The sequence below is a fragment of the Ambystoma mexicanum genome, chromosome 6q, assembly GCF_040938575.1.
Source record: "Ambystoma mexicanum isolate Mex_15411 chromosome 6q, UKY_AmexF1_1, whole genome shotgun sequence".
Taxonomy (NCBI): Eukaryota; Metazoa; Chordata; class Amphibia; order Caudata; family Ambystomatidae; genus Ambystoma; species Ambystoma mexicanum.
In genome coordinates this window covers 1,161,262,723-1,161,289,312 of record NC_090937.1, presented here as the reverse complement: position 1 = coordinate 1,161,289,312, position 26,590 = coordinate 1,161,262,723, and the positions used below count along the sequence as shown (strand labels likewise).

The 26,590-nt window shown below is 48.8% G+C and overlaps 1 protein-coding gene across 2 annotated transcripts in view; it reads left to right on the top strand.

The window, feature by feature from the left end:
• The window catches only part of NSUN7 (NOP2/Sun RNA methyltransferase family member 7), a 1,712,923-nt gene that overhangs the window by 1,567,710 nt on the left and 118,623 nt on the right, over positions 1-26,590 (top strand). For both annotated transcript variants that reach the window (XM_069631762.1, XM_069631763.1), the window contains exon 11: positions 528-651. In XM_069631762.1, coding sequence (XP_069487863.1) covers positions 528-651 — 124 coding nt within the window. The remainder of the gene's footprint in view (positions 1-527; positions 652-26,590) is intronic.

Below are 26,590 nucleotides of genomic sequence, written 5' to 3'. Positions count from 1 at the left end.
TAGCAAGATGCATAATTGGCAGGCTACTGAGTTACAGAGAGCCAGTCCTGGCAAATATTTGCTTTTATACAAACTATGTATATATTCAACAATTCAACATTATAAAATAGTCACTTAGAATGAATGCCATAATTGTTATATATTCTTTGAAAATATTATTATTATTATGAATATGTATTTTTATATAGCGCACACCACACTCTAGAACAACAGAGTGCTTAGCGAAACTAGCTTGCGAGAATTATTGCTCTTCATACAATCTTTTGGGATAGCCCAATATAATTTCTTTTTATGTAACCTTCCCTTTTTCTCTGTCTCATTGTTACACTGATGTTACTGCTTTCTTTTATATGAGAAATATAAACATATCTGTCCTACAATACTAGAATATTTTGTAAAATATATGATTAATTATGATGTTGAAGGATAGTGGGTGACAAAGCACTTGTTTATATGAAAACATTTTCTTTCTTAGATATGTTTTTTTCATAAATAATCGGAGGCATTTTTTTATTTGTTTATTTTAGACTATGTCCACCTGTTCTTCCTTTGTGCTCGCCATCAGAATTGATCTCCTCTTCTGATAAATTCTTCAAAGTAGAACCATCAGACTTAACAAATGGCTGTTTTCTTGCTGTTCTAACAAGGGAGGTAAGAGTGTGTGTATTTATTTGCAACATATGTGACAATCATTACAAATTAAGCTGATATATAATGTTTAGCTTTGAAATTACTTTGCATTTTTAGTTGTTGTTTTACAGATAAAAAGTATTCAATCTAAAAAGGAAAAGTAAATGACCTTGAATCCAGTACTGTTTACTGCAAATAGAACGCTATAATTTACAAGAAAACTTGAAATGGTGGGTTCCTTTTGAAAGTAATGAATTCTTTCAAAGTCCTTTCATTAAAAAAAGAAGTTCTTTAATCATTGACAAAGGAGTATATGTAAATCCATTGAATTCCAGAATTGATTCCTTTGGCAGGGAAAGCATCTAAAAATAACCACACAATTCCTTAAGAACATAATCCACTCCAAGAGATATTACTAATGCTCTGAATTAAGCTAAAATTGTACCCTATTACATTGTATTCTCCCTGAGGTAGCCCAAACATAAAAAAAGGTTAAGTGAAATAAAGGTTCTGCATGATTCCAAAAAAATGTATTGTCTAATGGTAATGAACCATATACAATATAATAAAAAAAAAAGTAATTCCTTGTAAGGATTGTCAGTCCACCCTAAACACCCTCTTCAATTCATCAGTGAAAGAATACTTAACCCCAAAGTGAAAACGTTACCTGCAAAATATGTACATATAACCATAATTCCATAACTGAAATGTCAAAATTAGCTAATGAGCATAGTACTTGTTCATATAATTCTTGACTTAACTAGCTACTCCTTCTGGTGTTGGTGATTTTGAAATTGCTCGTCTGTGAAACAGATGTTTCACTTGCAGATAGGAAATAGCTCAGCACTCTTTCATGCACCTGTATATAATCAAATGGCATCACACACGCGGAAGCATGTGTGCAGTGATACCATCTATGTGAATGACATCACAGCCTCTTCCGTACAAACAGTAAATGAGAGTGCTTCTAAAAAAGTTATTAAATTAGAGAAATTAAGTGCAGAGATCATGGAAATATTTAAACAAGTATATTCACCTTCTGCCTTAATGTGCATTGTACACCACATATTCCTAAGTGACATTCAATGTCAAATCAGACAACATAGAAAATAATTTAGATTATATTCTTCTCCTTCACCTGATTATTTCTAGGAGCAAAAATGTAAAAGACATGTCAGCATGCACTGATATCTTGGAACCTATGGAAATGAATATGACTACTGGTATGTTTTCTTGCTTGAACTGCATTCATTGTGCCGATGCAGCTATTGTTGACATTGTACATTACCATATATAGGACAACAAATCGGATTACTGAATTTTGCCACTTATGACACTTCAAACATCATCTACAGTATACTTTGTCCATGCAGTAAATATGTTGGTCAATCATCCAGAATAAGCAAAGAAGCATGGTTCTTACATAGGTACACTTAACATAAAATCACTGACATTTCATCAAAAAGGCCAAAGCTGCATACTACTCCACCAAAGCTGCATACTACTCCACCAAAGCTGCATACTACTACTCCACAGTCGTGGCAGCGTCTAACAGGAGCAAAGCCCTCTTTGATGTAGTAAAGCATTGTACCAAACCATCAGCCGACCCAGAGCTACCAGAAACTCAGGAAAAAACTCAGGAAAAACGAGACAGAATCAACATATATTTTATTGAAAAAGCCCAAGAGACCAACAAATCAACCTCTGCCAGTATTAGCATCCATTGCACCCCGGCACACACACTGCTCCTCTGGACCGAATTCTCTCCTCTCTTTCCCCCAGATGTTCTAAAAATGATTGCCTCCCTGAAACCTACTTATTACTCTGTCAATATAATTTCGCCTTACATCATTAAACAATTGACGGGCCCAGTGCTCAATGCGCTTCTCAGCATCATCAATGCCTCCCTTGCAGAAGGATTATTCCCAGACACCCTCAAGACTGGTCTCATATGACCTCCTTTGAAAAAAACACCCCTAGATCCTCACTTCCTGGCCAACTACAGGCCCATTGCGAACCTCCCGATTATTGGCAAAATCTTGGAAAAGTAGTTGCTACACAATTATTTGCCAGAATCGATCAGCTCCACCACCTAAATGACTATCAGTCAGGGTTCCGCCCAATGTGTATCATCGAGACAGCCACTATCCAGGTGGTAGATGATGCTCCCCAAATCATGGATGAGGGCAACTGATGCCTCCGTGTCCCCCTTGACCTCTTGGCTGCATTGGACACAGTCGACTACCGCATCCTTCTTTCCCTCCTTGCTGACAGGATGGGATTCAGCTGCAGCACGTCTTATTACGAGAGTACGGAAATTCAACTGAATTACCCCCATCCTGCGCAAGCTACATTGACTTCCACTCCAAGGCAGGATACTGTTCAAGACTACATGTATCATCTACAAAGCAGTCACTAGTAGCACACCAGCGTACCTGGCGGCTAACCACCACATTTTTGGGGCACATGCTCCTCGCAGCAAATCGACCAACCTGCTTGAATCACAACTCGTCCGCAAAGAGAGGACCTGCAAAAATCCTCCTCTTCTCATGCACCCACCCTCTGGAACTCACTGTCGTTGTCGGCTCGGAATGCCCCCACATTTCTCCAATTTCGCAAATCTCTCAAATCTCGCAAAACATGGCTCTTTCAACAACACCTTACCAAGGACTAATTCCAATGGACACACATTCCGACGCACAGGCATCACACAGTACTGCGCTACTGTTAAAAGATGCCAGCCCAAATGCCGGCTACCCACACTCTGTAGAGCGCTGCGGTGCTCCCGAGCTAGGTCCACACTTTAAACAATAGAATTCAAAAATGTTTTTAAAAAATGTGCAGTGAGATTCTAGGGAGTGAGTTAGAGGACAAGCAGCCCATGAGATGACAAAATGAGCTCACATAGTATAGCAATTCCACTTAGTAAACAGGAAATATAGGCGCTACTCATAGAAAGAATTAAGAAGAAATGGCAAAGACGATGGGATAATGGTGAGAAGGGAATACTCCTGTACATTCTTCAAGACACAGGGAAAGACCATTTCAATTTAGGACATTCAGAAATCAGTAGAAGAGCAGAGACAATATTTAACAGGCAAACAGTGGGACATACAGTTCTGAATGACTGGTTGAACAAAATAAGAAAAAGAGATAACCAAAGTAGTTACTTTTGAAATTGTACAGAAACAGTGTAACCTGTGTACTTCTGTCCAAGAAAATTGAAATTCAGGGAAAACTTATGAAAGCTAGAATTATTGGCATTTGGATAAGGCTTTGATCAGTGAATGATGTACTAACGGCACATTAAAATCTGAGAAGCAAACATTGGGAAATACTGTTATAATATGTCAAAGAGACAGGGACATGTGGTATAATATGCCCTGTGGACACAAATGGCAGATTACAGTTGTTGAGTAACAATGAGACGGTGTACAGCATTTAATAGGATGGGGAAACACCTGCACCACCCGTGACGTTTCAAGTCAACATGAAGAATATGAAGCCACTACAAGACAATATGGAGACCTGACTCATCCATCCCGGTCTTGCAGCACATTCGCTTTTCACTGCATTGGCAATCTTTTACAGATTTTGTGTGCTGCATCTCATATCCCATTATCAATGTCTTCAAGACTCAACTGTAGGAAATAAAAACACTGACATCCTTGATGACCAACCACACTGTAGAGCAGTGCATGTTTTTATTTTTGGTCCTGCCGAGTGCCAGCACACAGTGATGCTGACTTTCACTGCACCATTCCTCCCAAGCCTGCCATGAGTGGCAGGTAAGGCAAACTACTGTGAAGTCAAGCCCACTACTGGCCACCGGCAGGCTTTTGCCTCCAGCAGCACAGGCCCAGCTCACAACTCTCAAAACAGGGACCCCTGTGCCCTACTGTACATTCTCTGATTTGTGTGTGCCGACACAGAGGTGTGCAATAGCTGCTTAGTAGGTACCGGGCACCAGACAGAGGACTATAGTACTATTCAATGCATCTTGATGTGAAGATGGACAGAGAGTTACTTGATTCTGGCCATTTGGGGACCTGGATAACTTTGGCATGCCCTCACCATGCAGTCAAGCTGTTATATCTTCATGAGACTGTATGTACTCGTATTTCATGTACATATACCAGGGGCGTAGGAGACACATAAAATCTGGGGGGGACAGGGGACACCTTGGGGACTTTGCTTTTGTGCATGAGAGAAGTCCCCAAGGTGGACTTGGGGGAATTGACGTCCGGAAGGTCTCGAGCAAAGCACACATTGTAAGCCCCAGAACGAATGTAATATAGAAAGGAATATATTGCCATGTTGTAGGTGCTGACTGGCAAAACGGGGGGTCAATGTCATCTGGAAGTTTGAGGCCCCTTTTAAATGAAATGTTTGAAAGGCCCTAATGCTGCCCCTGGGGGACCACCTTGTTTTTCCGGTTTTACCCACTTGGCCGTTAACTTGTACCAGCCTCAAGCCCTTGACATAACTTGCACCATGTTCCCACTAACCCAGTGGCCTTCTTACCCCTCCCGCTCAAGCAGTACCTGTGGGCCATTTCCATGAGTTATGTCAATCTCAAGGGGAGAAGCTCCCTGCTGTTTTGTTTCATTATGTTGCCATGTACATTTTGCTGCCTCAACTCCCATTAAGGGGGTGTTAATGGTCTGATGCTTTGTTTCTAATGTTCAGGTACAAGGGGATCAGAGGAATGTATGTTTGTAGTGATTTAGGAAGGCAGTAGGCTTTTTTTTCAGGTTTGGTTACTATTAGGTGAGGTCAGGTCGCTAGGTGGGTATGCAGAGTATCAAGGTGTGTTTTTCTCCTAACATCCCTCTACCTACCCAATTCTGTTACCCTAACCCTCTTCCCGGTTTCCCTACTTCCCCCTACCCATGCATAACCTCTCCCTAATCCCTCCTTCGCCCACTGGCTGCCACGTGGTCACTTGTAATTTCTATCATCAGGAACCCGTGCCAACCATGGTTGGAAGGTCACACAACCCCCGAGCTAAACAAGTTGTGCACCCCTGCATTAAGGTTGGGGCCACTAATATGGAACTCCTTTTGGGGGATGCCTGGGATGTTGGCCATATGGTTTCCTCTTTACTCGTCAGAAGATGCTTCGGTATTACATTCGTAACACAGCTCCCAAAACCTGTGCAGTTAATTTACATTAGTGCTTAAAGATGCACAGTGCAGCCGCTAATTACGTAGACATCTGGCCATTGCCATATATGTGAGACACGGCTGCCTCTTCAGAGTTTGCGCTTTGCTCGTTTGCTGGCACAGTTCACCAACCACAGGGTACATTTGCTCTGCTTCCCCGACTTTTCTTCCATTCATTTAGGAAAAGTGGCTGTCTTCCAACTAAGCTAGAGCTGTGCATTTGTAATGGAATGGTAGGACAATCAAATTTCCCACCAACAAAAAGCTGCCAATTATATAGTTCTGCGTTATAACATGACATGTCTTTTTCTGCAGGTCAGCCGACCAAGCCCTAACATGGAAGCTTGAGCCCGCCACATGCACGCCCTGCCAACCAGGCCCTAAAATGGAAGCTTGAGCCCCCCCACATGCACCTCCCGTCGACCAGGCCGTAACATGGAAGCTTCAGCCCCCCGCATGCACCCACCGCCGACCAGGCCCTAACATGGAAGCTTCAGCCCCCTCATGCACCCCCCGCCGATCAGGCCCTAACTTGGAAGCTTCAGCCCCACATATTCACCCCGCATCGACCAGGCCCGAACATGGAAGCCTCAGCCCCCCACATGCACCCCCAGCTGACCAGGCCCTAACATGGAAGCTTCAGCCCCCCACATGCACCACCCGCCGACCAGGCCCTAAAATGGAAGCTTCAGCCCCCCACATGCACCCCAGTGCTCAGCATTGTCTCCCTTATGTGACTCTGGGAATGTACATCATAGGTTTTTGGGTGCAGGTGTTAAAGGGGGCTGGTGGCTATAGACGTGTATACTGAGATCTGGGTAGGTAATACACCTAGAGTAGTAGTGAATAATCGTTCCTCCTACACTAGGCCACATTTAAAGTGTCAGCTTGCAATTATGTTTCAGGTTACTTTTGACACACGTGCATGCATTTACATTTGATTAACTTCTGCGGCCTCCAAAAGCATTTTTAATCGGGAATCAGAAATGCTGGGCGTCCTTTCACTAGGATACGTCCCATTGGTTTGCATTGCTTTTCTGCACAGAGTCCTGAGGTCAGTGATGTGGTAACATTTTTAGGGAAGGAAGGAAATCAAGGGGTGGGGCAAGGGGCTACACACTCCAGAACATTCTGGAGATGTTCATGGCATTCTGAGGGCATAGCTCTTTGCACAATGGGGATTGCAGTCTCATATTCAAAACGGGAAAAGCAAAACCACAAGTCCCAGAATACAGATGAAAATCATGACTGGATGGGCAACTTAAAGAGAATCTGGTTGCTTCCGACATGTGATGCTGACGCATCGAGTCGCCTTGTATGAAAATAGGAGGAAGGCCCATCATTTGATGGGGGCAGGGTATGCAATACCGGAGTAAGGCATAACTGGACTAAGGCAAAGTGTGCCATGCAATAGCGCCCGAGACCCAAACCCATGCAATGCTCACTTTTTTCATTTTCAGCACCTTATATGGTTCATGAATGAAGACCCCAGTAATGATGTTAAAGGCTGTGAGGGCCCCTTTGCGTGTCTTTCACGTGGCCTGGTAATCTTCTGGGATGTATCCAGCATGTGAGGACTCCTTCAGGTGACGTGGAATGTATGTGGGCCCGGCCCTGCAGAATTATCTAGCACGTCTACCAGGTGCACAGCGGGAGGGTCCTCCTTATTGGAAAGATAGGAGTAACTTAAGAAGAGGCAGGGTTGGGTTGCTAGGGTGCAGGGGTTCCAGGGAGCTGGCGGGTCCTTGAGGGCGAGGAGCCCCAGAGCACTGTCGGAAAAGGACACCATCTTGTGCCCTGCGTGCATGTCTGGGGCCCTGGTGTGATACAGCCACATGCCCCCTGGTATACCTCAGTGGTTTGGGAGGGACATTATGCGTGCCACACCAGGGAAGAGACTCAGAGTGCAGAAACCATGGGTGTCGCTTGGCTTGAGCAACACGTTTTGCAGCATGTTAATCTACGATCCATTCCACTTCCAGGCCCATTTCTTGGCCTGGCCCGGGTGCACTACCATTGCCTTTGTGGGTGCTATTGGTCTGGAGGACTGGGGCCAAGGGAAACTGAGGCCACCCCTCCTCGACATCACACACTCAGTCACGCTGTCCCCCCTCGTCCAGACAGTGACACAACATCAGACACACACAGACACTACTACTCAGTAACTTACCTCAGCTAGCTCTGGCTCGAGTCGAGTCTCTCTCTAGTCTCCCACTCCCTCGCCTCGATAACCAAATAACGTTGCAGAGTTCTCTTTACGCGTCGCTGCCTGGCTGCTCCACTTCGCTCTGGACAAACGCAGGCTGAGGCTGGGCATGTACCAAATGCGCAGGCTCGTGGCATGGAGCAAGCAGAATTACTTTAAGCCTGCAGTCTGCAGAACTTGTACTTTTGCACGGTGACAGCTGCAGCCTGCAGAACAGGGCTCAAGTCGAGGGTACACGCGGGGGGGGACGAGTCCATTCACTTTTTTCAGAGGGTGGACTCAGTCCCCCCAGCTAAAATGATTACTCCTACGTCCCCTCCTCTTTCCTCCATACTTATGGGACATCTCTCCGTCCTGTTGGACGGGACCGGAGCATTTTGTAAAAAGCATCAAAAAATGTGTTTTAAAAAAATGTGTCCTTACTCTCTTTCTTGCGCGGGGCCCGGCACATGGCCGTAACCCCGCCCACCTTGGCTCTGCCCCACGCATCGCCCATCAATCCTTTTCTCGGCTTGTTCGGGACTTGAAGCACTTGCATTCTCGGAAGATTTTCTTCCCTTTTTTCCTCTCTGGTTCTCGCTAGCGATCGTGTACTAGTCTGTCTATGTCGTTCAAACTAGACTTTCCAGATTGTTCATCTTGCCACCGTCGTTTCGCGAGGGCATATCCCCATCCTCTTTGCTTAGAGTGTTTGGGTCCAGATCACCGTTGGGACTCCTGTTTTTACTGCTACTCCCTTTCGGTCCGGGCACTTCAGCGTCGGTTGGAGCGGTGGGAGGAGGTGTTCCGACGAACTCCTCTTTCGCATTTACAGGCGTTCATCGACGAGAAGAAAGAACGCCCTGTAAGTTCTTTACTTTTCAGAGCACCCCGGCCGGGGGATACCTTTCCAGGTTCCTCTCGGGCCGGGAGGAGCGTTGATCGCCGTGTCACCGGGGTTCGGCCTGAGGTGCCTGTTGGGCCTAATAATTGTACCGGAGTTTTCTCTGAGGTTCTCCGTAAGGGGCCTGTGGATACCTGTGGATACACGCTTGAGGCCCCTTCTGTGGGGGCTGTTTGTAGACCCAGTTCTACTGAATCGTGGGATACCGGAGCTCGCTCTGAGGCCTCTCTTTTGGCTTCCCTCGAAAATATGACCGGGGTGCGCCCTGAGGCCTTGGTGGGGCTTGCTGTCACCGAAAGGATGTTCGAGGCCCGCGCAGATAAGGCTGTCACCGGATGTGGGTCCGAGCTCCCTCTTTCAGAGGCTAAAGCTACCAACATTTCTGAGAGGCCTGACAAGGTCTTGCCGGTGAAGGCTGTTTCTCACCGTTCCCGCTCTTGCGGCAACACCAGATCTGTTGAGGGGGCAAAGAAGGAAAGTTCTTCTTTTACCGGTAGTGCCGAGGTCCTTCCTGGGAAGGCTAATTTGGCGGTTGGTATGTCGCAGAAACATACTTGGCCTCATAGTGCCGGCTCTGCCGAGGTTCCTTATGTTAAGGCTAAAGTTAAGACCCCTGATCCATCGACTGGGACCACTGCCTCACTTCCTCACGTGCTGCAGTTCCCCTCAGACGATGACAAAATGGCACCTGTTGCCGCCACGACCGTGGCAGCCATTTTGGGTGCCATCCCTTAACTACGCCATCGGCCTCAGGTGTAGGGCTTGGTTCCTTGGGTGAACATAGAGTCCCTTGTGCGCATCCTTATCGGCCAGTGTATGATTGGAATGCCTGGATGCCTCTTCCGCACAATGTTTCATTGCCTGCGGAGTCGGCGCCTTTGATTTACGTGGACACTTCGGTGGAGGGGCCAGTTTGGCACCCGTCCCCGTTACGTCCCTGGACTTGTCCACCTCATGAGAGGCCTCCTCAGGTTCCAAAGCAGTCCCCGGAGGACGCCTTTTTCGGTAAATTTCAAACGCTCATGCGTACCGACCCCATGAGGGAATATTTCAAAGGGCTTTTTAGGGAGATATGTCCGCCCGCGCCTCTGGCCCCACTTGTTCCTCCGGTGGTTCTGCCAGCTCCTCCCTTGCCTACGGTGCCTTCTCTGACTCTTCCGTCTTTGCCCCCATTGTCCCTGTGGACAAGGCAGCGCCCGACACGGCTCAGCAGGATCCTGACCTGACGGATGACGCGCTAGGCGATCAGGACAACGAGGACTTGCCCCGCTCTATTAGAGCTTTTCATGACCGGGTACTGGACATGATGTGCTTCTTAGATGTTCCGGTGCCCGAGGCACCCGCTGTGCGGGAGGGCGTGTTTTCTGGGGCGTTCACCCTGTCTCCTTTGGAGCATACTGGCCTGTTCTTGCAGAAGGACGTTCTGGCCTAGGTCTGCAGGGTATGGGAAAAGCCACACTCTGGACTTTTCATCAGTAAGAAAATTGATGCGAGATACAGGCTGCATTCTTCGGAAGAGGTGGCCCTGTCATCTTGTCCTCCCCCCTCCTCCACAGTGGTGGCTGCGGCCACTTTGCAGTCCAGGCCTGCAGCATCCTCTTCCACGATGGCTACCCAGGTTCTGGGAAGCTCCTTGACTCCCTTGAGAGAAAAATCTTTGCCAACTCGGCCTTGCAGCTCAGGCAGGCAAATGCCGAACTGGTGTTAGCGGGGGCTAATATGCGGATGTGGAAAGGTCTGTCGGAATTTGAGGAATTCATCCCGGTCGAGAAGTTGGAGGACTTTAAGGGTGGTTTATCTGACGCCAGGGTCTTGGCCCAGGATCTCCTGGAAGCTGCGGCTCATCACGTAGACACCTCGGCTCGGGGCCTTATCCTGGGGGTTGATACCTCACGGCAGGCGTGGCTGCATGCAACTAAATTCTCAAATGAAGTGCAGGATGGGGGGCGCTGTTGAGCAGCCAACAAAATGGCAGCTTAGCCATGAAGCTCCGTGCCCAGCGATCCTTCATCTAAATACATCTGCGGCGTAAAACCAAGCTCTGCTGTGAAAACATACCTCAATTGCAGCGCTGATCGTAAGCTACGTCCACACCTGATTTCAACGAGAATCGGGCCGGCGGAGCCGAGTTTCTGCGCCCCAACGCTGGGGCCGTGTGGAACCTGCCCCGGGCTGTGCTATACTGCTGTGCGGCGGCCAGCGACGTGACTCCCTGGCCCTTCTGCGACGAGCCAGTGGCGCGGTCGGCTGTCGGTGGACCGCCCCTCCTCCCTCTGCCTGAGATCCTTCGGAGCTGCCTGCCTGACACTCTTCGGTGCCGGAGGCCTGGGGTGCGCCTTCCCGGCCGGGCTTCGGTGGACGCCGGCTCCCCCGCGGCCGCCCTGATGCCGCAGGGGATTGACATCTGGAGCTGCGACTGCTGACGGGCCCGACGCTGCTGGGGGTGCCGCGGCCGCTCCGACTGCGGGGGGGCCCGATCGGCGCACATCGGATCGGTGCGGTTGTGAGGTGAGGAGCTGGGGGGCCGCCGCAACACATGCCAACATCAACTAAGCACATAGCCCCCAGCTCCTGCACCTGAACACTGAGCTGCATCCCGATCGTGCAGCGTCTGCGGCACACGCCGAGGACCTCCTCTGCTGGGTCTCCAAGGGGAGAGAGGGCTGACAACATGATTCAGTAAAATAAACACAGCCCTCGTGGCTGAGACCACCAAGCATACTTCTGCAATACCATCTAAGAGGGACTCCCCCTGGCAATGCTGCTCGGACCGCAACATCACTGGCCCGGGGGTGCTCCGCCCCAGGCCCTGCTCCCTGGCCACCTCAACACAAGGAGTCATCGCAATTGCCCTGCTGGGCTGGTGGGGGGGTCCCCTGCGCCTCGCCGGCTTCCGGCAGCCTCACCCTAGTACCTGAGGCCCACCCCGTCCTCCTTGTGGAATTGCCCCTGGTCGGGTGACCTACCTCCGCTACACCTTGGGGGGGGAGCCCTCTAGGCCTCTACTGACTGGTGGCTCCTGGGCCGACTCCCTACCTCTGGCCCTGAGGTCCCCGTCTGGCGGCTGCGAGGGACTTCTACTGCAGGTGTTCGAACATTCTCGCTCAAGGACACAGAATCCACCCCTCCACGCCACCTTCCTCAGCGGCCCCCTGAGCCTGCTACTCTTCCCTGGCTCGACCAAGCAGCGGCCTCCCACATCTACAAGCGATACCATCTGCCCTCGTGATGCCCAACAAATCTTGCGGCGCAACCAAGACGGGGACCATGGATAAGTTCACCAGGCCAACACCCGGGGCCGAGCAGGGCGCCACCTCCTCCAGGGATGTTGACATGGAAGCCCCATCGGACCCCCCGCGGCCGGACCTGAGGGCAACTTCACATCATTCCATGAGAAGCTAGATGACATAAATGCGAATGTAGCTTCACTTAGGTCCAAACTAGACCAACATAGCACCAGGATTACCGAGGCTGAGACCAGACTCGGCGTAAACGAAGACAATGTACTCACCCTACAAAACACTGTGTCAGTGTTTGTACGTGATATGAAAAGTGTCAAGGCCAAGTGTGATGATCTAGAATCGAGATCACGTAGAAATAACATCCACATCGTGGGGGTTCCGGAGTCGGCACTCAAGGGTCGCAAGGAACTGGCAGTTGAGACACTTCTCAAAGATCTCCTTGGCGATCCTCCGCTCTCACCATTCTTCACAATCGAGTGAGCGCATCGCTCACTTGCTCCCCGCCCCAAGCCTGGCGATTTCCCCAGGCCAATAATAGCTAAAGTCCTCAGCTATAGAGACAGAGACCATATATTGTGCCTCGCGCGAGAGAAAGGCGAATGGACTCGCAAATCATCAGAATTTTCCCGGACTTCTCCGCGGGGGTCCAGGCGGAGCGTAAACAATTCAATGGGGTGAAGAAAATGCTGCGAGAACGGAGAATTGAATACACAATGCTATTTCCGGCACGTCTGAAATTCACCTATCACAATAAGCTCTACTTCTTTACTGTTCCGGACAAAGCAGTTAAAATTATTGAATCACAGATCCCACTGGAAGCGCCTATCAACGACCAGATGAAAAATGATTGAGCTCCTCTGCATTCCTCATATACCAGTTTAGACTACATCTCTCTTTACCTGCTACTATCCGCCATTCTTACTTCGACAAATCACAGTACACTGTAACCCCATTGCTGTCCTAGAGGCGCTCCTCGCGCCGCACTCCTAGCTTAAGTGGGTACACGGCAGTGGCGACCCCCAGTGCGACTGCAATACCAGTTTTTTTGCTCTGTTTTCAGTTTTGCCCCAGTTGGGCAAAAGGGTCGGAGTGGCCTAGTTGGATATGGCACTGTGACATTTCTGTTGTATGGGGTGTATACAGAGCGGCGCCAAGTTGGGGATGGCACGCAGGTGGTCGCTCCGCGGGTGGGTGTTTTCACACTGCTAGCTCTAACGAGGCGGTGAGGGCGGGGGGTGGGGTAGTTGGGGAATGTTTGACGAAAACTGGCAGGAAGGAGGAGACTGGTTGGAAAAAGGGGCATGTTCATGCCACCTCAGCATCTATGGTGGTAGTCAGAGATGGATCATTCTATTGGGATGTTCCATAGATTGCTAGCATGTCTCCACGTCACCACAGCACGAATGGTTGTACACAGAGCCAAATCCTCCACTTGGGATGTCCCATAAAATGTCAGTATGGCTATTAAAATTCTAACATGGAATGTCCGCAGATTGACAAATTTCACAAAGTCCCAAAGGATCACAGCATACGCACAAAGACATGGGATCAAGGTACTCATATTGCAGGAGACACACACTTTGAAACTCCTATCATCTAACCTAGCACAGTCCTGGGGCCCCAATAAGTTCTATACCCAATTCTCCACCCAAACTAGAGGAGTCCTGACTCTCATCCAAAAATCGGTAAAATTCAAACTCCACACATCCCACATTGACACAGAGGGCAGATACGTGATTCTCCACTGCACCCTGGTCACGACGAATGCCTGCTCGTGAACACATATGGTCCCAGCACTGCCTCCCCTGAGTTCATAGATGCCGTAATTGCCATCCTTTCAAAATATGTGGAAATTCCCATCATATGGGGGGGTGACATGAATCTCATACTGGATAATGTCCTGGACAGAACAACTACCACCCATAGGGTCATGTCTCGAGCCGCTATACGACTCCTTACACACATGAATTCCCTCAACTTACATGATGTGTGGAGAATGCTTCATCCCCAAGACAGAGATTTCACCTTCTACTCGACAGTACATGACAGCTGTTCAAGAATAGACATGTTCCTACTATCGGGGTGTCAGGTGGGCAGGGTGAAGGATGTTAAAATCCTTGCACGCACGCTCTCTGACTACTCTCCCGTGCCCGCTGCAGATTCAACTGGGTAACACTCTAGCGGCCCGTCCCACCTGGCGCTTTAAATCTGAGGCTCTGATGGACATTGTCTTTAAAGCTGAGATCCACTCGGACAAAAACACTTACTTCGAGAATAACAACACACAAGACACACCCGAGGGGACCCGCTGGGAGGCATTTAAAGTATACATTAGGGGGATGTGCATCTTAAGGGAGGCGGGGGTCCTGAAAGCCATAAAACAGGCCTTAACTAGCTCCGAAACTAAGCTCAAAACTCTGGAACTAGAATATGCTTGCCACACCGACCCCGGTAATTCTATCCAAAATCAGAACAGAACTAGAACTTTTTGAATCTCACGCCCTTAGCGAAGTACGGTACCATGCTCACCCCTTGACTGCCCGAAGGTATGGAGAGGGCGACAGACCTGGAAGAACGTTAGCCAGATTAGTGCGGGTTGAGGGAGGCAGATCCCGAATAGATAACATTTTAGATGAACATGGCCTACGTCACTGGTCTGACCAAGCCATCATTGACACCTTCGCTACTTTCTATGCCAATCTATATGGCCCCCAGCCAGAACACACAGACCACGACTTGGACGAGCTGCTGGAAAGCATCCCTATGACCCTTATCTCCCAAAGCACCAAGGAACAACTTAATGCCACGTTCACCTTGGACGAAATAGTCCTGGTAATTTCAGACCTTCCAAAGAACAAGGCCCCGGGTCCCGCCGGGCTCAAATCCGAGTTCTACCAGGAACATTTGCCATCCTAGCTCCTGTACTATATGGGGTCTGGACCGAATCACTTCGGTTAACCACCCCCCCCCCTAAGGGAAGCTCTGATCACTCCCCAAGCCAGGGAAACCCCCGGACGAATGTGGCTCCTATAGGCCCTTATCCCTTATCAACACTGATACGAAAATCTTTGCCAAAATAATAGCGAATAGATTCCTCCCATTTATGCCCCACCTGGTCCACGCTGACCAGAGTGGATTCGTCCCTGGGAGCTCTACCGCACTTAACATCCGCCGTCTATTCAATGTAATGTCCAGAATTAACGCAAAGACAGACGCAGTGGCGTTAACGCTAGACGCCCAAAAGGCATTTGATATGGTTTCATGGCAATACTTATGGGCTGTGCTGGAAAAAATGGGGGTGGGACCAAATATGATCTCCTATATAAAACTGCTATATACAGGTCCAATGGCCAGGGTCCTAGTCAATTCCACTGTCTCCTCTCCCTTTGCGTTACACAGGGGTACCCGCCAAGGATGTCCATTCTCCCCCATCCTCTTTGCGCTCGCCATCGAACAGATGGCAGACCACATCAGAGATCGACACACCGGCAAGGGGATTCGCTTACAGGACACACCGGAAATAATATCATTATATGCCGACGATATATTATTATATGTCAGAAACCCCTCAACATACCTAAACCCAATCATCCGAGACATAACAAAAATAGGCACTTACTCCGGCTTTTCCATTAACTACTCCAAATCTGAAATATTTCCTCTTACAGTGGCTACCCAACAACCGTCATGTGAATTTCCACTACGCTGGGCCCCGGGGGGCATCCGGTACCTCGGGGTGCAGGTCTCACTGACCAAACCCTCCTTACTGACGGACAACTACGAGAAAACAGCACAGCTCATTGAATCCAAGATGCTCAAGTGGCGCAACCTCCCACTGTCCCTGGCTGGTAGAATGTCCCTAGTTAAAATGATCGCGGTCCCCAAGCTCCTCTATATTTTCGCCAACGTTCCGGTGTGGCCCGGGAAGCAATACGTCAAGAGGCTTCACACAGCGTGCGCCCAATTTCTCTGGCATTCTGGCACGGTCCGCAAGAAGTGGCAACACATGGCCCTACCCTACGAAAAAGGGGGCTTTGCAGCCCCAGATCTGACACGGTTCTGGATCTCGGCTCAAGCCCAACACACCACGCACTGGTACGCACACTCGAACCCCCCCTCATGTTAAATTAGAGTAATTGGCGGGTGATGGGACCAACATCATGACCCTCCTATTACACCGCATGTATCAGACTGACGCTCCCTCAGATCCTGTGGCCACCACGATCAGAGCATGGGATAGGATCTTAAATTCCGAACAAGAGCATCGTCCATACTATAAATAGCTTCCCATATGGCAATTCCCAGGACTCTCCCCCACACACGACCACCATTTCCTGCGACACTGGGAGAAACTGGGCTATCGAGCACTAACTGATCTGTATCCCGGCGGTAAATTCATCACCCCTCAGACATGGCGACCCGAATATTCCAATTCAGCGCTAGAACTACTACAATACTTTAGGCTAAGAGCTGCGGTTCGTGCAATGTGGCCCTCCTACCCACATGAGCCCCCTGACTCACCCGAACTTTAATACATAGCAAACTCAACGGGCAGTAAGGGCATAATATCCTCCCTGTACAAAATGCAGCTGGAAAAACTAGAGAATGTATCCCCCAAACCACGGGAAGCTTGGGCCAGGGAGCTGGACATTGAAATCACTGAAGGAATGTGGAATAAAATGTGTGTACACACCTGTAAAGTCTCCCTTAGCGCTAGATTCCGCTGCATACAATATAAACTCCTTAACAGGCTTTATTATACACCGCAGAGAGTTGCGAAAATTTACACATACCCCATCTCACGTATGCCCGAAATGTAAATCTGAAAAGGCGGACCATATACATATGTTTTGGGCCTGCACCGCGTTGGATGGATTTTGGAGGGAGGTAACGAAAGTGCTCTCAGAGATAATTGGGTCCTCACTAGACCTTGATCCACTGGCCCTTCTATTTGGGATGTGGTCCGGAGAAAATGCTAAAAAAATGTCAAAATTCCTAAATGTAAGTGCTATTGTCGCTAAAAGATGTATATTACAATGTTGGAAGCGTCGCCCCCCCCCCCATCATTGAGATGTGGTTGAAAGCGCTCACCTGGGTGCAAGTGTGTGAGGAGGACTATATCGGATCCCTAACCATGTCATCCTGCCCCAAAAATGTGTGGACTGAATTCTGCAGCTACCTGAACAATAGAGACGAGGTTGAGGGGAGCTCCACCGCCCTGCCTGGTTCGCCCGGCGCACCATAAGTACTTAGTACCGATTGTCCCCTTGTTCTGTCGAATCTCCCCTCCCCATTCGGTGCAGCCGTGAAAAGTGCATGATGTAATGCCTAATTGCGATGTTATGATTTCTGTCTATCTCTGCATAATATGTGCTACACCTGTCTCAACTTTCTGCCAATAAACAAAAGTTTTAAAAAAAAGAAAAAAAAGAAGTGCAGGACAAGATGTTGGACCTTCCGTTCGATGGTAAGGAGCTCTTTCATTCTACAACGGATGTAGAGCTCACCAAGACGAAGGATAGCACTCAGACAGCTAAGTCCTTGTCGGTCCTTGTTAAGGCCCCTTTCAAAACCCATAGACCGTTGTCCCAAAGCCGACCCTCCTCTAGCTTTATGGGCTTCCTCGACCGGAAATCTCACAGAGTGGATACCCCTTCGGGGAATAACCGCCGCAGGCAACAAAGGACTCGGTTTTTCTCCCCGCCTCAGCATCCTCCTCAGGTTCAGGTGGTAATACCACCGAAAAAACCTACTAAATGAGGGTTCTCTGCGCTCGCACGAGACCCCGGTGGGAGGACGCATTGCGTCTCATTGGGAGGCGTGGCAGGCCATCACCGAAGACAGATGGGTCTTGTCAGTCGCTCGGGCGGGCTTCCGCTTACCCCTATTCCACCCCTCAACCCTCCTTTTCAGCTGTCAGGCTCGCCCTCCCTCAAAGCCGAGGTTCAAAACCTTCTCGACCTCAGAGCTGTGGAACCCGTTCCCCTCGGGGAGCGAGGGGACGGCTTCTACTCCCGGCTGTTTACGGTGCCCAAACCCAACCAGGCTGGCCTGCACACCATCCTAGACCTTTCCCAGTTCAATCTTTTCCTACCCCAAGAGAAATTCAAGATGATCACCCCCAGCCAGATTCGGTCCTCCTTGCAGATGGGCGATTGGCTCAGTGAGGTGGATCTTCAGATGCGTACATGCATATCCTGATTTGGAATCCACACAGGAGATATCTCCGTTTCTCTTTGGGAGAGGAGCACTTCCAGTTTTGAGTGCTTCCTTTTGGCCTCAGCTCGGCGCCGCGTGTCTTCATGAAGATGATGTCGGTGATTGCGGCCTATCTTCGTCTGCAGGGTATCCATGTGTATCCGTATTTGGACGATTGGCTCTTGCGCAGCCCTTGTCCGTTGAAAGCAGCAGTCAATCTTCAGTCTCTCCTTCAGCTCCTGTTCCATCTTGGGCTGTCGGTGAACTGGCAGAAATCTTCCATGACGGTCTCGCAGGACTTGATTTTCCTGGGTTTTCGCTGGAACACGAGTGTACCTGACCGGGAACAGGATGGCGGATCTGTTAGCCACCTGTCGGATGTTTGCGCAGTCATAGAGCATGTCGACCTGGTGGTTCCAGAGGCTTCTGGGCCTCATGGCCTTGTGCGTGTTGGCTCTTCCTCTTGCTCGTCTCAAGATGAGGCAGACCCAAATGGCTCTTCAGAGTTCTTGGCGTCAGGCTGTGGACCCGGATTCCAAGCTGATAATGATTCCGGCTTCCATAAGAGTGGACCTGGAGTGGTGGTCATCTCTCAGCAACCTGCGGTGGGTGCAGGGTTTCAGGACCCTGCCCCTACGGTGACAATCACGACGGACTCCTCCCTCCTGGGGTGGGGTGCGACATTAGATCTTCTTCATGTCTCGGATCTCTGGTCTCCTCAGGACAAGCTCCTCCACATAAATCATCTAGAGCTTCTGGCGATCTTCCTAGCACCCAGGGCGTTCAGACCGATCATTGCCAACAAGGTGGTCCGCATATGCACGGACAATGTGGTGTCGATGTACTACATCAACAAACAAGGGGGAACCAAGTCTCCCCCCCTCGTGGACCTGTCCATCCAGATTTGGGAGTGGGCCGTGCTTCATGGTGTTTGGCTGCTTGCAGTGCACATCCCGGGCCAGCTGAATATCACAGCGGATGCCCTCAGCCGGGGGCAATGGTCAGCTACGAGTGGGAGTTGATGGCGGAGGTCCTTTCATGGATTTTCTTGCGTTGGGGCACACCGGAGGTGGATCTCTTCGCTACAGCGGCAAACAAGAAGCTTCCTCAGTTTGCCTCCAGAGGGGGGCTGGGAGCCGCCTCTCTGGGGGATGCTTTCGAGATTCCATGGCACAACATGAGAGCTTACGCCTTCCCGCCTCTGCCTCTAGTCCATCGGGCAATTTGGAAGCTGAAGAACTCAGTGAACTGTTCCCTCCTACTCATAGCCCCGTGGTGGCCGGCCAGGTTTTGGTTCTCAGAACTTCAACATCTGTCGATGTGTCCGCCGATCAGGTTACCAGTGACCCCCGATCTTCTTCATCAAGGGGAACAGCAGCTGTGGCACCCCTTGATGCTCAAATGGCTCATGTTCTGTCATTGGTGTTTGGGAAAGCGGTTGGACCCAAGGGAGGCTACGGTTGACACGGTGCTGTCCTTTATATCCATCCTAGCGGAGTCGCATGTTCATGTTCTGTCATGCAGGACTTAGCTTTCAGCGGTCTCTGCTTATCTTCCTATGGACCAATGTTCTTGTTCAGTGTGTAATCCAGTGGTTTAGAGGCATTTTGCAGGCTTGACACGCCTCTACCCTCCAGTTCATACTCTGCACCCGCCGTGGGATCTAAATGTGGTCCTCACGCCGTTGTGCCATAAGCCCTTTGAAGCCATGGCCACGGTGGACCTCAAGTACCTATCCTGGAAAGTGTCCTTTTTGGTCGCCGTTATGTCAGCAAGGCGGGTGAGTGAGCTCCAGGCCGTGTCGGTGGAGCATCCCTTCTTGGTCTTTCACAAGGATAAGGTAGTCCTACGGACGAATCCTGCTTTCCTGCCGAAGGTGGTAACTGAATTCCATCTGAACCAGTCAATCTCCCTTCCGGTCTTTTTTCCGAACCCTACCTCAGAGGCAGAAAGGGTTCTGCATTGTCTCGATGTCAGAAGGGCTCTTAAGTTCTATCTGGACAGAACATCCGAGCTTAGGAGTTCTTCTCAACTATTTGTGACTTTTGGTAACCCTGAGGGTAATCAGGCGTCTAAGGCGACTATTTCCCAGTGGATCGCCGCCTGCATTACGGAGTCCTTCACTGTCCAAGGGCTGAAACCTCCTAAAGGTATTCATGCACACCTGGTGCGGGGCAAAGCAGCCGTGGTTGCTTTTCAGAAATATGTCCCCTGGGAGTCCATTGCTAGGGCAGCTACTTGGGCCTCTCCATCTGCTTTTTGTAAGCATTATTGTCTTGACATGAGCTCAAGAGCTGATGCTCAGTTTGGTCAGGCTGTGCTGAAGAATCTTTTTCAGTAATGGGTATTTCCATCCACCCTTAGTACCTGTTAGGAGTGCTTGGGAATCTCCCATAAGTATGGAGGAAAGGGGACGGGACGTAGGAGTATAACCAGGTTACTCCACGTAGTGACCACCTTACTCCTAGTCCATAGTCCCCTTTCCTCCATACGCCCGCCCGCCGCCCCCTCTAATAAGGTTCCTCTATTATTGGTAATAGGTCTTTGACCTAGCGATAGAAAAGAACTGATCGGCGATGCGCGGGGCGGAGCCAAGGTTGGCGGGGTTACGGCCGCGTGCCGGGCCCCGCGCAAGAAAGAGAGGAAGGAAAATGTTTTTAAAAAACATTTTTGGATGCTTTTTACAAAGTGCTCCGGTCCCGTCCCACAGGACGGAGAGATGTCCCATAAGTATGGAGGAAAGTGGACTATGGACTAGGAGTAAGCTGGTCACTACGGTGAGTATCCTGGTTAAAACAGTAAATGTCCTCTTTGAATGTATGCATTAAAGACTATCACAGGGATCGAACCAAAGTGGTCAGGTGTGTAGGCCGAACACTTCCCCACTGTATTATATAACCTGATGAAAAATAACAAACAAATAAAGGTAAAATGTCTCAATTTGGTACTGCAATTCCCAGGGAAAACACTTGTATTGGTTCTTGGAGTTTAAAACATACACATCTTTTAATGTTTTCAAAAACACTATTAGAAGAAAAAATCCTCTCTCGGCTTTTTGTGTTTGTTGTTTTTATGAAAGGCAAATGACATTCGTCCTGTGCAATTTGGGTGGTTATGCAAAGCAAATGTAATGAAATGTGCATATTTCACCTTGATAAGCTAATTTCTGGTGACATCGCATCCCATTGCATTTGTTGACGTGTCCCCCCGCTTTAATTTTTAGGACTTGATCCCTGCTGCAGTAGTACAATTACACGCTGCAAATGTTTAGACGTTGCATGCACAACACTTACATATTTTACTTACATATTCTGGGGGGGGTGGATGCTATTATTTCCCCCACTTAAAATGGTGGGGGGGGATTTGTCCCCCCTGTCCCCGCCATGTCCTACGCCCATGACATATACCCATTATAAATATTGTACATTTATATGTTTGTTAAAAGTTCCCAGAGCCCCTCGTTTGCTGCATGCAACATTTTTCTATGTTTAGATTCTTGAAGAGTGCACAACTGAAACTGCAATCTCCTTTGGTGTTATCCTGTGTTTTAAACGTCAGTCAAGCAACACAATCACAGCTATGTTCTCTAGGATTTTTGGCTTTATTTCGTACTAATATCTAACAACATTGTTTATTGCTGCCTGACTCAATACCTTTCACTTCCTACCTGCCACCCCACAGTGCTCTACACGGCTCCCCTCCCTACCCCCTGTGCACCTCCCCTCTCATCTTCACTTTCCCTTTCACCTACCTCTCTCTCCCTCTCTACCTCTCTTTTTCTCCTCACTCCCCTATCATCACACTCTGTCCTTTCCTCCCCTCTACACCTTCTTTCTGTACCTGCCATACCCTCGTCGTCGTCCTTTTCCAGGTCGATTCTGAGATCTGTATCTTTCTGTTCATACTTCCCCTCTCATTCAAGCCACCTATCCTTTCTTTTGTAAGTGCATCCCTTTCAAGATCCTCTCCCAGTTCTATTTGATCTGTTATCTAACATCTTATCCTTCTTCTCCTGCCCTGACCCCACCAATCTTCTTGTTTATTGCCTTCCTTCTACCCTCACACCCTCCACCTTCCCAGTTTCGCCTCTACCTCTCTATTTCTTCCACAACTCCTTTACCTTCTTCGCCCTTCACCACTGCTCCACATGCTACTGGTTATATGTGATTTAATCGCTGGGAAAAAACGTTGAGGAGTACTCAATATTTTCTTTAACCCACTAAAACACACTTCCCCACATATCTTTGGACTGGTGCAATTATATGAACAAACTCCAGTCCTAGAATATTTGGGGAAAGTGTTGAATAGTGGGTTACAAAGAAATATCGAGTGCCCCTCGATGTTTCTTTCAGCGATAAAATCACTGGGTACCCATTCTACCAATCCATTTCCAACCCCACTCACGCACATTATCACTTCTCCCTTCCCACCCATATCCTTCCACCCAGTCATGTATCCTGCTCCATCACCTCATCACCTTCACTCTCTACCCTTCACCACCACTCCAACCTACCAACTCTACCCGTCCACCTTTACTTCATTGATTCTTTACCCCATGTACACTACTGTCTACTCAGCCACACCAACTGAACGCCCACAGATGATTCATTCTCTATCCCATCTCCTTCCATTCCCCATACTGAAAAACCCACACCCCATTGTATCTCCCACATTCCCTAGCTACCTGCTCTACTCACACCCTTTCAAATATTCTAACTTTCACTACTTTTGCTTCCTCTCCCCCTTCCCTCCTCCACTACCTTTCAAACTTCCCACTATGCACACCATACCTTGCTTACTCACTATCCCCTCAAGGCCACAAATTGCATCGACTCACTTCTACCTCTCCCCTGCCATCATTTCCCCCAACCCCTTCACCCTCGCACCTTCTCTACCTACCTTTAACCCTACACTACCCACCCTCTCTGCTTCTCGCACCTCTACCAAATTCCCCATCTACCTCACTATCTACACCTACTCCTCCTCACACCTGTACAAATTCTTCCTGCTGCCTCCATCACTATCCCTCCTTCCCATGGTGCCCGAGCAACGCATACACCTTCCCTTTACGCCCTTGACCTCTTTTATATTCCTCCATTATCCTTCCCTACACTACCTTCCACATGTAGGGTCCCTTCTCTGATGCTTCTAACCGTAACCACACTTTCTTCCCCCAGCCATCTAGCACTACTACCCGTACCTTCCCCACCACCCCTTATGCTACACTCCACCTTTTCTGACCTTTCTCCTGCTTTTCTACCTCACTCCAGCTCTACCTCTTTGATCCCTAATACATTACAACACCCTTTCTCCTGCCCATCCTTACCACAATACCCCACATGATTCTCCTTTCCACCCTTATGACCTTTCCTACTACACTCTATTCCACCGACTCAACCTACCACCCACTGCTCTTTCTAACCCAACACTACTCCCTCTTCCTCCTTTCTCTATTCTCCATTCTTACCACTCCACCTTGTCACCCTCCTCAATTCCGTCCCTCACCCTCCTTTTCCTCCTGTACTGTCACCCCTCTACCCTTATTTAATGCCCTTTCCATATTCCCCATTCTTACCACTCCACCTTGTCGCCCTCCTCAATCCCGAACCTCACCCTCCTTTTCCTCCTGTACTGTCACCCCTCTACCCTTATTATATCCCCTATCCAATACCTAATCCTTTTCTCATTCCCTACTCATCCTACCCCTAACTTTACAGCCCTCTCTGACCCACCCAACCCCACTCTTCTTGTCTTTCACCCTTCTTCCACCACACTACCACTGTTCTCTTTTTCACAACCTCCTGTGATCTACAGCTCTATTTAACCTCATATTGCTTCATCATTTTACCCCATCCTAACCTTTTCTGTACAGTGACAGGGCCAACCAAAACCCATGCAAATACACATTTAACTTGAAATGGCGCTCTCATCCCACCTTTGCCACTTGCCCTACTGACCCACAGACCTGATACCTTACCCTCCCTCATACCCTTCTGCCTCTCTTCACCATCTGCACTACCTTACCCAGAGCACCACCTCTCTCATACTATCCCCTACTCCCAATGACACTCTCCTGTACCCATCCTTAGTGCTTCCCGCTAGTTCCTAACATCAGTACCACCACTTACTCCATTGCACACCCTTCTCTCTAGTACTCACCCCACCCGCTTTTCCATTAATGCTGTATTTCACATTGAGGTGAGCCCTGCCCTTCTATTAACTTTCCACTACCAATACTGCCTTTGACCCACATCTTCTCTTACTCCAGGCCTCCCTCTCTGACCCTCCCCCTCAACAGTCCAACTACCCCTCTCATTGCCCTTCTCCTCTGTCTCCCTTTCTGACTTCCCCGACCTTTTCACAGTCCCTGTATTGCTCTTCCTAACCAAGAACCTATATGCCAGAAGCAATGGCCATACCTCGGCCCTCTCTATCGGCCCACCTACACACCTGCTGTCATTTCCCCAAACCTCCTATTCCTGGGACCACATAAAACAAACAGGACCCACACCATGCTGTTTAGCCCTATTTTCCCTCTGGACAACATCATTTGGTTAACGCCACCCAGATGTTCACCCCTCTTCCCTCGCCACTTCCAACCCAGGAATTTGTACTCTCATCCTCACTGCCTACTGGCTCCTGTTGGCTTCCACAGTGCAGGCATGGCATATATCCACCCTCTCTCAAACCCCCTTGGTTTCAAGCCTAAAATGCGTCCTTCGTACATCCCTAACCCAATTTCTGTTACTCAAGAGGTGGTTACTGTCATGAATCCAAGCAAAAATCAATATAAGGTGCACTTAGATGTTTAGGTTTCTTAAAAGATACAGATTTATTAGGGATTGTTACATAAGAGGGCCAAATAAGACAAATATAATTCAACAACAGGATGCCTTTGCCTTAGGGTTCCAATAGCAAAGTCCCAGGGTATTGTAATCCTCAATTCAGGGATCGCTTCCTAGGATATATCCTCCCTGCCCTGTCACTCACTGTTTTCAGGGTTTGAGTGTCCACACAATTATTTCTGGTCTCTTGATTCTGAAGTTCCAGTTCCTCTGCTTTTCTTCCTCATCTCCCATGAGTCACCTCGCCTGGGTCTCTTGCTTGCATGCCAGGCCTGCACAGCTACAGACGTTAGAGCTGGACGATACCAGAATCAACCCCCAAAGCTTCCACCAAGAGTTGACAGCCTGAGCTTCTCTACAGTTTTGGTCAGGGTGTCTAGGAGCCCTGGCTGAAGTTCCTAACACCATGCTCTTGTGTATCTCCTTTGTGAATCGCTGCAGTCTCATGCTTCAAGTGACCTTTCCAGCATCTCCTCTACATTTTGTCCTTTCTTTCTCATTCCTGCCCCTTCATGTATTCTTACCTGCACCCCTTCCTCCACTCACACCCATCAGTCTGTTGGTGTGTCTCCTCCTCGCTCACTTCCCACTGATCTTCATTTTTATGTCCTCCTCTCTTATAGTCCTCTCCTTATTCTTAACTCTTTCTCCAACTTTCTTAACACATCCACTTTCTCCCCTCCGATGTCAACTTTGACCTCTTCCTGAAAACACTCCTCCACCACTCCTTCGATGTCACCTCTCACATCCTCCTGAACACACTCCTCCACTCCCTTGATGTCTCTCCCAGCTTTCTCTGGTACACATTCTCCCACTTAGGGGCATGCTGAGAATGGGGGCAAAGGGGCAATTGCCCCTTAGACTTGATGGTCTGTTGTTCCATTGGACAGAGCTGCAAATTGGGGAAACATTTTTGAAAAGGGTAAAATGCTTCAGAATCCAGCCTACCTCGAAGGAACTAAGTGATGCATGGCCTATGTAGATGGGGTTAGACACTTGTCTTGATTTCAGCATTTTGCAGATGTACCTGGGCAGCCACACACACATGGGCCTCCACAGTTGGTGAGTGAGAGGGGGAAGAACATGGGTACCAGGGCATGTTCAAACCACCCAACGACAATGTATGCATTTAAATGATAGATTCTGTGATCCTGATTGGTAATGTTTGCACCACTGTGCTCCATACTCCAATGTACTGTTACAATCCTCAGCAGCTTTTCATCAATACTAGTTGCCAAGAAAGTAAGGGTCCATATCTTCTTAGAGTTACTCCTCAGTTTCATTCTGTAGGAATGCTTCCCCTAAACTCTGGTGAATTTCTTGATCACTGTTGAGTTCATTACAAAAAATAATTTAACATTGGCCCTGGATGTTACTATATGGTGCTTATATAAAAAGCTGTTGGATTGTTTGTGCTGCTC